Source organism: Numida meleagris, chromosome 2, assembly GCF_002078875.1.
Source record: "Numida meleagris isolate 19003 breed g44 Domestic line chromosome 2, NumMel1.0, whole genome shotgun sequence".
NCBI classification, from domain to species: Eukaryota; Metazoa; Chordata; class Aves; order Galliformes; family Numididae; genus Numida; species Numida meleagris.
This window is the reverse complement of record NC_034410.1, coordinates 17,250,629-17,263,855: the sequence shown is the minus strand read 5'-3', so window position 1 is coordinate 17,263,855 and position 13,227 is coordinate 17,250,629. Positions and strand designations below refer to the sequence as shown.

The following is a 13,227-nucleotide window of genomic DNA, read 5'->3' as shown; positions in this document are numbered from 1 at the left end:
ATGACAACTATATAATTAAATTAGATTACTGACATAAAAGGCATATTTGACTTTGTTTCTATAAGCAAACTCCTCATGGCATTTTCTCCAGTGGAATACATCACCGTGACTCTAGTGATGTGAGCAGATGGCAGGAAGCACAAAGGAGGACTGTACCTCCAAGCTGGCCCACCATGACTAGCGCAGCCTAATCAGCCCCGTAACTTCTGTGGCATGAACAACTGATGGCACTGGAAGTTCTCGCCCTAACAAAGTGAACAGGTTATTCAACCCCAGCACTGTTTCTTTCTCTTCTGGCTTCTGTTCATCACAGTCACATTCAAGAAATCTCAGATTTTCTGCCAAATGATGTTCTCTGGTTTTCTCTGCCCCAAGAGACATGGGGGAATCCAGACCCATCCTACTATTAACTGTTTCTGAGAGATTTTTTTGTACTTTGAATCAAGACAGTGGCTGGAAAATTAAGGTCCCAGCAAAACAGGCGGAGGAAAAAGGTTTCTGACAGTTTTCCCTGACACTGGGAGGACTCCGCAGATGAATGCATTCCTTTTAGTCTCATCATATAGCATGAGAGAGAAAAATCCCACCACAGAACCTCCCAGGGTTTCCCCTCTCAGATGGGCTTTGCTAAGAGAGGATGCCTTGACAGGAACAGATGTGATAACAAATGACCTTTAGAATTGCACCCTGAGAGCTGTTGACCGTTTCCTGAAAGCTGTTCATCCTCCTGAGCTCCTGGCTTTAGTTTGGAAACCTTGAGACCCTGGCATACAACTAAAAGGGGTCAAAAACAAGGAAAAAATAGAGTATAAGACTTAGAACCAGAAGAAAGCGGGGGGTAAAAAAAAAGTGCATCGTGCTTCACAGTCGTCTTTTGCTTTTAGACATAAAAATCATAAATCTAAATGTAACACCACAACTTAGTGTTATTTATTCAGCCTCAAATCAAGGAAAAAAAAATCTAAGATGAACAAAAGCCTATCAAAATTACAACAGAACCAAAATGGAGTTCAAAGCTATTCAATTTCTCGTTCCAACCCACATTACATGCCATGTATAATTTTGGACACCGCAATACCTGTAACTCCCAGTGAGTGTGCTCGACGTGCCGCGCAGCGCCCCAGCTCGCCGCTCTGTCCCCGTGGCTGCCCGTGGCGACCAGTGTGCAGAGGCAGCGCTGCAGGGGAGCGGCTGTGGGGCACACGGGTGGCTGCAGGCGGGCAGAGCGAGATGGGCGTTCTTTATTTGTTCCTCTCGGACCTCACCAGCTACAGGGAAAAGTTTCTCAGCAGTGATTTCTTGTAAAGCTCCTTGAAATCAAGGCTATGACCATATCCATGAGTAACATGGAGTAAAAGTCACATTTCACACAAACGCTCGCTTAGGTTTATGTCGATGACTTCAGGCTGTCTCAGCTAAGTTTCCTTGGAAAAAAAAGGCTCGCTCACTCCCTGGCATTCCGTTTTTAAGGCAAGTTTGAGGGAAAAAAAATGGCTCTGTTAATACAATGATATGCTACATCTCATTCACTGCCTGGGAGAGAGAGAGAAGAGAAAAAGGGGAGGGGGAAGCAGGAGACAGAAGGAGACGGAAAGCAGAAGCTGAACAAAGATGCAGCATCGAGAGACAAAACGAAAGGAGGGATGACACCGAGGAATGTGCAGAACATGCCTCTTCCTACACTGCTAAATCTAAGCACACAATCTCACAAGCTGAAATGAAAAACACGGTCAGGCACGTTTGATTTTACCCTTACAGACAGTGAAATGATTTTCTCTATGATTTTTTCCCTGTCACTTCCTGTCCTTCCCTCGTAACGCCTTCTCCTTTCTCCCTCGCCTTTTCTCCGTTGTTCTGTTTTGCTTTGTTGTTTTTTTTTCTCCAGTGCCATGTTGCTTTGTTCCTTTCCCTTTGCTTCTATCTGCTTCTTTCTTCCTCTTCCTTTCCTCCCTTGCTCTCCATTGTCCTTTCATTTTTCTTACCATTGCTCTCTCATGCGTTCCCTCAGCACATGAAGGACAGGAGCACAAATAGTGGAAAAGCTTTCTCTTTTTCTTTTTTCTTGATGATCCTTTCTACTCCCATGCAGTTTTGACTGCTGTAGCTCTGTTAGGTTTAAAATACACATGGGGAAACCACTTGTATTCCCATGTGTTTTAGAACTATCTACAGTAGCTCATTGCAGGAAAAACATGTGGGAAGGGAATGTGTCGGAAAAGTTGCCTGTTCTCCCTCCAACACGTGGGCCACATTTAACAAGGTCAAGGGACAAGTGTGGCTCACAGGCATTAGTCTGACTGGTACTATAAAAGGATCTGGCACTCTTCTTTCTTTTACCTGCCTGCTCTTTGCAGTTAATCTCTCACCAAAATGCAGCTTATGGAGTTTCAATCGATCTGCTTTTATTTTTAGGCTGGGTGATCAGCTTAACGTATTTGAAAAACAGCTTATCATATCTTTCTTTCCTCATCTGACAATTCCAAAATAACAAAGGATAAAAGTGTAGCAACAGGAAACCTTTTTTCCCTTTGTCTTTCATCCCGCATGAGAGCATCACGCACACTGTGAGTGAGCAGGTGAGGGTATGCCTATTAAGGTGGTCGTCTGCTCCTAAGGCAGAATTTTTTTCTGTGGAGTGTCCCTCTGAACTCTCTTTCTACAAGACTAAATTCACACAAAATATCTGTGAACTGCTGGTTCATGTTATGCACATTTTGACACCTTTCAGCTGGCTTTCGCAGATTTTCAAAGCACCTGTTCCACTACAACCTGTCTTTTTGGCAGCAACCAGTGCCAGTAAGTTCCTCATTTTCTTTCCTCCTTCACTCAGCTAATAATATATATATATAAAACTACAAGGAAGCAAAAGGAGGCAGACGCTGCCCAGTTCCACTATATATCAGACCATACTTCCTGCAGGAAAAAAAAAAAAAGTGTTTGCGTTGTTGTACAGATTCAGTAAGCTGCACTTGCCTGACACTAATTTCTTAGGGGAAAGGTCCAGCTAGCTTCCAAGTGGGCTGCTTGCCATGTGAGCAGGTGGGCATGGGCTTCCACAGCCAAGAAATGATGGATCGAATTTTGAAATTTGTTGCTCACTCTTTAGTGTCGTCATTCAGAATTGGCCTCCACGGAACTTTGTAGAAGCGGTGCGATGGCAACAACATCTGTCTGAAGAAATACACCTCACGTGCAGGTGCTGCGAGCAGGCTGCTCGGCCGACGGCAGAACGATGCTGTAGCGAATGCCGGCCATGGGCTCCTGCAGCTCTCTGGGGCTACCTGGCTCCTGGCACAGCCAAGGGGAGCATCTAACACTTGCTATGAATGGTGGCCCAAGAGAAAGCCTTTTTTTCTAAGAAGATCCTTCAATACATCCAGCTTTTCAAGCAAAGAATGGGTTTGCTTGTGTTTTATAATGAGCACAAGGTAAGAGGAGGCGTGGATGTACCCACAATGATTGTAACAAGTTGCTTAAAACTGTTACCAAACATAACAATTATTTATGATTTATCATAGCAAATTGGCAAAAGCAATTTGACAAAAGTGAAATGCCATTTGACTGGCACTAATAAATCAAAGATTTTTTGGTTTGTTTGGAAGAACATTGTTCCTCAGCTTCTGAAGCGCTGCTACAGCAATGTGCATTCACTGCAAGATTTAGTGTACTCGCTGAAAGTCTGGGAGGTGAGAACAATGTGTCTCTGCATTTCATTGATGCATTTGTTTAGTTCTGGGCTTGTACTGTAATAATCCAAACTATTTTTGAGGACAAATTTTTACCTACAAAATAGACTTCTCACATTTCTTCACATTGGCTGTACAGGGCTTTGTAAATTTAACTCTGTCTTTTTGTTATAATTTTGGCTGTATGAACATTGTATGACCAGCAGTTCCGAGTCAGGATCTTAATGCTTTTGTTTGAACTGTGATGGGAATGTCTTGTCTGGTGCCTCTTTCTAGTGCACACATTGACAGATTACTGATGCATTTGCAAAAATGGTTGGATCATTCTAGGAGCGAATGAGTAATAAGTGATGTTGATCATAATTAGTGCCACTTTTAGGAATGCATTGTGTTTTTAATAAAATCGTACATACAATAAAGATAGATTAAAAGCATTTTGAAGTATCCTCATGGCGTATTTCATTAATTATCTCCAGCAAAAATCTGCCGTTTCGCAGGGCCCCCTCCGATATTTTCCACCACCTTGGGCCCCGCGCTGCTTGGTATGGGCAGATTAGGGTAGCTGATGATTCCTATTAATTTAAATGTCGTGCTAGGAAGCCTAAATCCCCAAGAGCAATAGAATCTCCCCTATCACTATCCTACTGCTTATTGACCTAATTCACTAACCAACCATCAGGGCTTTCTCTCACAACAAATAAATCTTGCATGAAACAGACAGTACATGGACACTAGTAGTTTTCAGCAGTGTTAACAATACAGTACATTTAGGATCACCAAAGCACTCCTCTTTGTTTTCCCATATTGACTGTGAAGTCGTTTGCCGTTTAAAAATGGGCAGAAACTACAAATGTGTTTTATTTCAAAACTGTTCCCACAGTCTGAAACAAACCTGGTGCCATGTAAGCAGTGCAGCCTGTTCGACACACGTATGATGCCACTTGTTTAGTTTTTTAGATCTGTTTTAGATCTGCCTGGCAGTGACGGCTGCTGGACGGATCCGAGGTGCAGCATTATCGCTGCTAACTGAGGTAAGGCTTGGCCCCGGCGTTTACTGCTCAGAATGTAAATAATTAGTAAACTGCCCCTTTCATCAGCTGAGCCAAGCAAATGAAGAAGGAGGCAGAGTTTGTCATGTTGCTCTGATTCTTGCAGGGCAGGCTTTTACACTAAAACTTGCACCTCGGGCTCTGCAGGCGCCCACATTGAGCTGAACACGCTGATTTTACCAGGTTGATTTTACTTGTTTGAATGTAAATTCCAGGCAGCTAAACCCTGTGGCTCTGTAAAATATGTTCATCACTAGATATGAAGTATGTTCAACAAAAGAGAACACAAAAAATACACTGTATTAAAAAACAACTACATACTGCTTTGATAGACAGATCTGTCTGAGAGGCCCAATTCTGCCCTCAGTTACATTAATTAGAGCAACAGAGAGATCCCCAATTATTTGTCTTCTCATCAATATCGAGCTAAGCTTTTATCAATGTAATTTGAAGCAGTATTAAAAGTGATACATGCTAATTTATAATTGTTGATATTATCAAACTCAAATGATTTGTAACTGTACATAGCTGTGCCAGATTTTTATCACATTATAAAGGTTAACACAAGTGTTACAAGAAACATCAATGAGCTACGCAGACTACGTTTGCTTTTGGTTAGATAAGTATGCTTTGTAGTAGTTGATATTCCCTCTAGATAATGGATATGGGCCAGATTCTCTGCTGACACAAAGCAATATACGGAATGCGGAGGGAGATATGCTGATTTACACTAGCTGCAGATCTAGCCCTAATGCCTTTGGATGCAGTAACTCCATCTTAAATAACTCAGTTTCCTAAATTTACTCAGCCATTCTTCACTATTGCCAAAAGGGAACTGTGAATGCCAAGCTCTGCAGGATTTTATTTAGCAAAGCTTCTTTCGAGGCATCTATCATTTTGGCACGCAAGCCTTGTGCTATGATCAGAATCAAACATTTCCATGAAACAGCAGCATTAATTCTAGAGAAAGAATGCCACGTAGTGCTCACTGTCACCGTGCTATCTGTTCCATCTCCTTCTTTTCATGAAAACAGTCCATCACGTTCCTAAATTTAAATACTTTTATGTCTTGATACTGCTGAACCATATAAATAGAATTAAAGGTGTTACACCATGCAGCTCCTTAAATACTGGATTTCTGATAGCTCATTGATGGTTGTATTTTTGTATTTACCTGCCTTGGTGAGAAGCTAACGAAATGCAGATCTACAAGAAAAAACACATTTCTGTGTGTTCCATAGGCAGAAAATCATTTTCCCAACTAGGTGCTGAGCCTATTATGTTTTAGTGCCCTGACATTAAGCATCAGGAGACAAACAGAACCTAAACCATACAGACTAATTTTCCTTTGAGGTTTATCTGTTTTTACTTCCTTCACTGGATGTCAGCTTATAATAATTACTCTTCTATACACATCTCCAGCACTAATGTGACAGACTGTGAATGCTTCCTGACAATAGAGCATAATATCCTCTTCGCAGGCTTCCAACAGCAAGGCTGCGATCCCACCACTGACTGCATCAACATGCAAAAAAGTCTGACTTGAAACACTGACAAATTCCAAACGGATTTGGTTTCCTGTTTAGAGGACCAGGCAGACGACACATTTCTCAAAAAATCCAAAAAACTAATGCAAAATGTAAAGGATTTGAGTGCAGCGCATGACGCCCGTACCCGAGTGTGCCTGAGCAGCAGGAGCAGGAGCACAACTTCGAAGTGTCTGTAAATTATGTCAGAGCCTTTGAAAGGCAGCAAAAGCGTCAGGGTGAAATCTACCGCCAAGAAACATTGCTTACAAAGACGGGCTACCAATATCAACATTCAACAGCATTTCTCAGCATTTTCGTGAGTATGACAAACTACGTGCACCTGTGACACAGGAGCAGACACAGAACTGCGCTGTGGTTGGCGGAAGCAGCCAGGATCTTTTTGATTCCGCACTCAGCACCAAAGGTGAGCACCTTTCATGTAGGCCTCGATTATAAACCTTTGTGAATTTGGCCACGGACACAGAGCTTTGTCTTGAGAAGGAGCAAATACGTTATGAACTGTGGAGCTCTGTTTCTCTGTGAGAGAAAGAGAACGACTGACAATTCAGTAAATACAGTAATTTCCCTTAATTAGTAGGATGCTGCGATGTGTTAAAATGCACAAAAGGACAAAGCTGCTCTCCCCGAGGATGTGTTACCCAGTGCAGCACGGTGACGCTTGCCTACATGTCCAAACCATCGCACCATTTTATTACTCATTTTTGATGCGATCTTAGAAATGTAGAAATTCTCCTTGTGATTTTTTTCTATTTGATATATAGAATATAAATTCAAATATATTTTTGAGAGTTTGATTCGATACGCATTTTATAAATAAAAGGACTTTTATAACAGGCGAGATTTTCTCCTATTAGAAATCAGGGGAGCTACGATGTGAGAAACAAGTAGCTCTTCTCTGCTTGTCTCTGCTCCTGAGCTCTCAAACAAGGTTTGAAATACTAACAGCTTAAAAGCGTATCATTTAAGTGAGCATATAATTTAAATGTGAAAACTGTCAGTTTTTTAAAAAAGATACATATTTTTAATAGAGAAATCTCTTTTTTTTAGGAGATTGCGTTTGGACAAAGAGAAGACAGAAACAGGTCAGAGAGAAGGAAATCAAAAGATAAACAGAGAAACCTTTCTTGATTTATTTTTCCTAAATTAATGTCACTTAAATTCCAAAAATATTACCTAGCAGCAAAAATGTTTTTCAGGTTAAACTTAAAATAAGACATATTAAATTCCTGATCAAAACCATATTCAGCTTCCATGGGTTTTACCTTACTGAAATAAATTAAGCTCCTTCACATATTTAATTAAAAAGTTAATTTCCTGAACTCCTCACTTAAATCAGAACTATTTGTGAGCAAACACCGTATGTTTTATTGAACAGTCCCTGTCTGCAGCCAAACAAGGCACTGATTGCAATTCATACATGCAAGAAAAACCTGGGAGCATAAAATCTCTCTGGATTCATCTGCTATGTTAAGCACTGCACTTTCCCTGGGCAGGAGGGCTGCCTACAAGGACTGTACCAAATAAATGGTCCTCGCTAGGGCTTGGCTCAGAGCAGGAGCCTCTTTGCCGCCTTGCACTTTGGTACCAGAGACACACGAGAAATTTTCCTGGGCCTTTTTGGGTCTGTATGGTCCTTTTCTTTGATGCTACGATACTGTCAGGGACTGAAACGTGACTACTGAGTTTTTCCTTCAGAAATCAATCCAGCAAGAAATACAACTTGTAGTAAATAGCTATTTACTCTTTAATGCGCTTCTCTGGCTCAAACATTTTTTCATACATTATAATAAAGTAGGCTCACTGCTGACCTAAAACAAAGATTCTGGGGACAGCCCATTGCTCTGGAGCTGAAACTCTCCTTGCAGTCAGTAACGATTTTGTATAAAATTGGTGCTAGAAAGATCATCATAAGTTACCATCTTCTAACTCTGCAAAAACCAATATACAGGAAAAAAAATGCAGCTCTGGGAGTTTTCAGAAATGCTTATGTCAACTCTGAAATTTTAAGAATTAGTGCTCCCAACACACAAAATGATTTCCCTTCACTTCGGACAGCTGCATTATTTTCTTCTGAGTAATGAAAAACAAGGTGGAGAAACAGCAGCCTGCATGGCTGGGGCGATTTGTTTCACTGATTAATTAATATTCAAGTATTAATGAATTTCCTTTGTAGTTTCTTTATTCGATATACATTCCCTTCCTCTTAGAAATTACAATGAACTGGGTTTAAAACGTGCAAACACTGTGCACGAGTGGTGAAACAGCTCTCAGCCTGACAGTGTGAAAGCATCTTGTTCCTTTTTGGAGGGGGGAAAAGGGGAGAAGAGATCTTGCTGGGAGGTGGGGCAGGGGAAGTGAAAACACCAACGTGGTGATGAAAATTATTGAAAGCACTGATGCAGACCATGTAACGTTGTGAGGAATCCTAACAGATTAATTTATCTTTAAAACTAGATTTTAATTTATAGATTTCCACGTGCCGTCGGTGATAAGGGAGGAGATTTCCACGGCACACAGCCATGCCACGCGTGCACATTTCTGACATTTTTTTATTACGATCCTGCTTCACAGCCGTGGTCTCTGCACCTTTGTAAATCCACAGCTCTGAGCTTTGTCCTCTCCTCCATTTTATGGTTTTTCTTCTCCTCCATTTTATGTCTTTTCTTACGCGTTGTGTCTCTATGTGACAGCGGTGCCACGGGACGGAGGACGGCCGCCGCCGAGCCCACCTTGCCGTCGTCACGCCTTCCCGGTTCCTGGCGAAATGCAAATCCCCGGAATGCAGTCCGCCGGGCTCCGCGCTCCGTCCATCAATGCGGGGGCACTCATTGCTACGCCAGCGCGGCGGAGCAGCGCGGTGGCAGCGCAGCGTGCACCGAGCGGAGGCACTCGCCCCGGCGGTGCCACGAGGCCTAATCCGGACACACGCGGAGCGCTCCTCGGAACCGCGGGCCCGATCCTGCGAGCGCAGGGCTTTCCTCTCCTCCTCCGCTCGAGCACAGCTGAGAGCCGCGCTCGGAAATTCACGTTTTCACCCGCCGACGGAGAACCCCGCGTCCGAAGCGGGACCGCCCCCACCTCGGCACTGAGGTGCGATAAACACACACGCACCGAGCAGGAGGGCTGAGGTGCAGAAAGGGAGCGCTTTAACATCACAAACGGAACCGTCCGTATTTACATTGCACGCGTTTGGCCACGTTTGCCCAGAGCCGGCCGGCGGCTCGCTTCGTGCCGTCCGGTCCGATCTCCGCAACGCAACGCCCGCCGCCCGACCGCGCGCCCGCCGCCGCCGCCCTGGGCGGGAGGAGGCGCCGCCGGCTGAAGGCTCCGCGCTCGGGCTCCGCTCCCCGCCCGGCGGCGCCTCCTCCCGCCGGTGGCGCAGCTGCGACGGCTCCGCCTCAGCGGCGGCGGTCACGTGGGCGCGTGTCGAAGGTCACGGCGCCGCAATGGAGCTGTCGGCGTACGCGCAGGGCGGCTGCCGGCTGCTGGGCGACCCCCGGCGCCTGTCCCGCCGCGCCTACGCCGCGCTGCTCCGCGCCGCCTTCCGAGGCGTGCTGCAGCTCCCCGGCGGCGTGGGTGAGCGGGAGCGGGCGGCGGGGCTCTGCGTGGGGCGGCGGGGCTGTGTGCCGGGCTTAGGGGCGCGTGTGTGCGTGTAGGTGCGCGTGCACATCGGGGTGTCCGTGCATATTGGCGGCTGTGCGGGCGTGGGGGTGGCCGTGCGTGTGGGCGTGCGCGCGCATAGGGGGTGGCCGTGCATATATAAGTGTCCGTGCATGCATGTAGGCGTATGTGCACGTCTGCATGCACAGAGGGGTGTGCATGTATACAGAGCCACGTGCATGCGTATGTCCGTCCGCATAGGGGTGTGCATGCATATAGATGCTTGTGCGTGCGCACAGAGGAATGGGCACGCATACGGGTGTATGTGCACACACATAAGGGTGTGCTTGCACCTGGGTGTGGGCACGCACGTAGGGGCACGCGTGCATGTAGGTCCGTGTACATGCACGTAGGTGCACACATAGGGTTGTGCACGCGCATAGGTGCTCGTGCATGCACGTGGGCACGCGCGTACCGCACCACCGGCGGCCCCGGGCCGTCCGCACCGGCCGGACCCCTCCCGCGGCCGCCCCTCGCCTCCGCCCGCTGAAGCTTTCGCCGCGCCGTGCGCGTCCGTGCCCGCGCCCCTCCGCGTTTCTCCCCGGGGCGGTCGCGGGGCTGGGGGGAGCCGCTGCCTCCTGAGACCCCGCGCAGAGGAGCGACGCCGGGCGGGACGCGGCTTCGGGTCACGGGATGGGGCGCGCGGCGCGGGGCAGAAGCGCCGTCCCGCGGGCGAGAGGCGGCGTCGGCAGCCCCGCGTCTCCCGCAGCCGACCCCGAGCTGAGCGACGTTGACCCCGCCGTGCTGAAGCAGTGCCACGCCGCCGCCGCCGCCTGCATCCTGGAGGCGGTCAGGCAGCGCGCCGACCGCGCGGCCCTCAGGTACTGATACCGCCCGGCACGGCCCCGGCGGTGCCGCCACACAACGCCGGGGCTGGCGGGGCCGTGTGTGTGTGGAGGAGGGGTGCCCATGGCCCTGTGTCCTCCCGCAGCGCGTGCCTGGAGGAGTGCAAGCTGGACAGGGAGCGGATCGAGCAGTTCTGCACCGAGTACCAGGTCCGGCGCCCTGCTGTAACATATTTCTCCTGGAGCAATCGGTTCGAATTTTGCGAATGTATTTTGCCCTTGCCTTTCTTTTTTTTTCCTTTCCTTCAGAAAAACCGGGAGGCACTGGAGGAGCTGCTGGGGAGGTAGGTGGGTGCAGGGCCGCAGGAGTTGCTGCTCCAGCACTGCCTGTGGAGCAGAGGCATACTTCTCATCCATGTCAAAAGTAATGCTTTTTTTTTTTATTACCGTTTTTTATTACATTTCTAACAGACTATAGAAAACGGCTGTAGTAACTTGTCCCCCTCCTTTCCGTATTGCCCTTTAAGTTGCTGTGACCCTTTGCAGCAGTGTTGCGTCCCACAGGCGGGCAGCGTGGGCTCAGCCCCTCCCGCACCGCCCGCTGTTCGCTCTCTCCCAGCATAGGCCGGGCCCCCCCGCACGTGACGGACGTGTCCTGGCGCCTGGCGTACCGCATCCAGGTAAGGGCGGGGGCACAAGGTTGTGGGACCCCCCCTGCTGCCGGGGCCCTGCTGTGCTGAGCGCTGTTCTGCTGCAGACCCATGAGCTGCACCGAGCCTACCAGCCCACCTACCTGCTGACCCTCAGCACTGAGGTACGCGCTCCTCGCACCCCCCCTGAGGAAGAAGTGCCATTTATGTCATTTTGCAATAAAGCAGCCTGCTTTGGTTTTGTTTCCTACAGAAGAGTGATGCGGGATCACAGCCAGACCTCAGCTTCAGCTGCACCATGGAGCAGCTGCAGGTACCTCTCCCCCCCCATTTTCTTGCCTGGCTCCCACTCTGGATGGCAATGTCTCACTTTTTGAATCACAGTTAAATTGTACAAAGAATTATTAAAAACAAACAAACAAAAAACAACAGACAGGAGGATGGGAGAGAATTTGCTGTACAACGCTTCTGGTTGTGGTCTTCATTGAAGTTGTAAAGTGACTGATTTCAGTGGCATGTGCTGCTTTCTGTACGTGCATAGATAGTGGGTGTGCTGTCAGACACGTGTTTGGGAGGGAATGCATCACTTCTCCAAAACCCTCATCTCAGTGGTTCAGGGAAGTGGCTAAAGGAAGCAGCTCAATGACATAAGTATGCCATGCTTGAAAAGAGGGAATGAACTGAAGGCAGTGTCAGTGTGCAGGTGACACGCCAGCAGTGCGGTGAAGCAACTACTGAGCTCTGCTCTGTGGTGTAGCTATGCATCTGTGCAAAAGGGGGTGAACTGGGGGCACTGGGAGGCGTCGTTGCCAATGCCCGTGCTTGGGTTGATGGCTGCCCCGGGCAGGGCTGGCACATGGGATAGTCCCTGTGCAGAATGACACTCAGGGTATTTTCAGGGCGGAAGCAGAGTGTATGGTGCTCAGAGCAGCGGCGTGCAGCAGCCATTGCAGCTGTACTGATGTGTTAAGGACAGCAATGTATGTTAGTAGGTCATAAACGTTACAAGGCATTGTCCTTCAGTTCCAGCATGCCTTCCTATTTTACAGCAGAGAAACTGTCAGAAATGTAATAATTATCTGCTTGTGTTGTCCAATGGACAAGGGTGAGGTCTGGGATCCCATCCTGCCACACGCAGAGGGATGCTGTGGCACCACATGGTGACCTTTCTGAAACACTCCTCCTGAGGTGTTTCCCCTCCCAGGATTTGGTCGGGAAGCTGAAGGATGCTGCCAAGAGCCTGGAGAGAGCGACGCAGCTGTGACCGAGGGCGGCCGGGCACTGCGTGAGAACATTCCCAATGGCAGACGCCCTTCATCTCTATGCACATCTCTTGATCCAAACCATTTTTTAATGATTTCTAGATGTGAATTAAGCAGACTGTTTGTGTGGCATATGCAGTCGGTATTCCTCACTCCTGTAATATTTTCTTGAAGATTAGCTCTTCAGTTAAATACTGCCTCAACTGTTGTGTCTGCAGAGCATCCCTCCTCTTCTATGCTGTGCGTTTTCCTTCGGGTTCCATTAAAGCCGATTTCCCCCTCCCGTACCGCCTGGGCTCAGTTCCCCCCACCCGAGGGCGCGGTGTCGGCACGGGCCGCGGCTGAGCCCTGCCTCCTCCCGGGGCACCGTACGCCGACGGCCGGACCGCGCTCCGCGTTCCCCTTGCGCTGATCCCGGAGCCCGACGGCGGCTCTTTCCCTCCCTCTCTCCTTCACTCCCTCCCGCCCGGCGATGCCCCCCACCCGCACCTGCCGCCGGGGGGAGCGCGGGCGCTGCGGGACGGGTCGGGTCGGGCCGCCCCCGCGGGGAAGCGCGGAGCGGGCCCCGACGGAGGGCACGGGGCC

At 48.3% G+C, this 13,227-nt stretch overlaps 1 protein-coding gene across 1 annotated transcript in view; it reads left to right on the top strand.

Moving 5' to 3' along the window:
- Positions 9,713-13,227, top strand: part of LOC110395191 (polycomb complex protein BMI-1) — a 12,745-nt gene continuing 9,230 nt past the window's right edge. The window contains exons 1-8 of the mRNA XM_021389365.1: positions 9,713-9,861; positions 10,655-10,766; positions 10,877-10,940; positions 11,040-11,074; positions 11,350-11,410; positions 11,488-11,544; positions 11,634-11,693; positions 12,477-12,640. Of these exons, the coding sequence (XP_021245040.1) occupies positions 9,732-9,861; positions 10,655-10,766; positions 10,877-10,940; positions 11,040-11,074; positions 11,350-11,410; positions 11,488-11,544; positions 11,634-11,693; positions 12,477-12,640 (683 nt within the window). The 5' untranslated portion in view covers positions 9,713-9,731. The remainder of the gene's footprint in view (positions 9,862-10,654; positions 10,767-10,876; positions 10,941-11,039; positions 11,075-11,349; positions 11,411-11,487; positions 11,545-11,633; positions 11,694-12,476; positions 12,641-13,227) is intronic.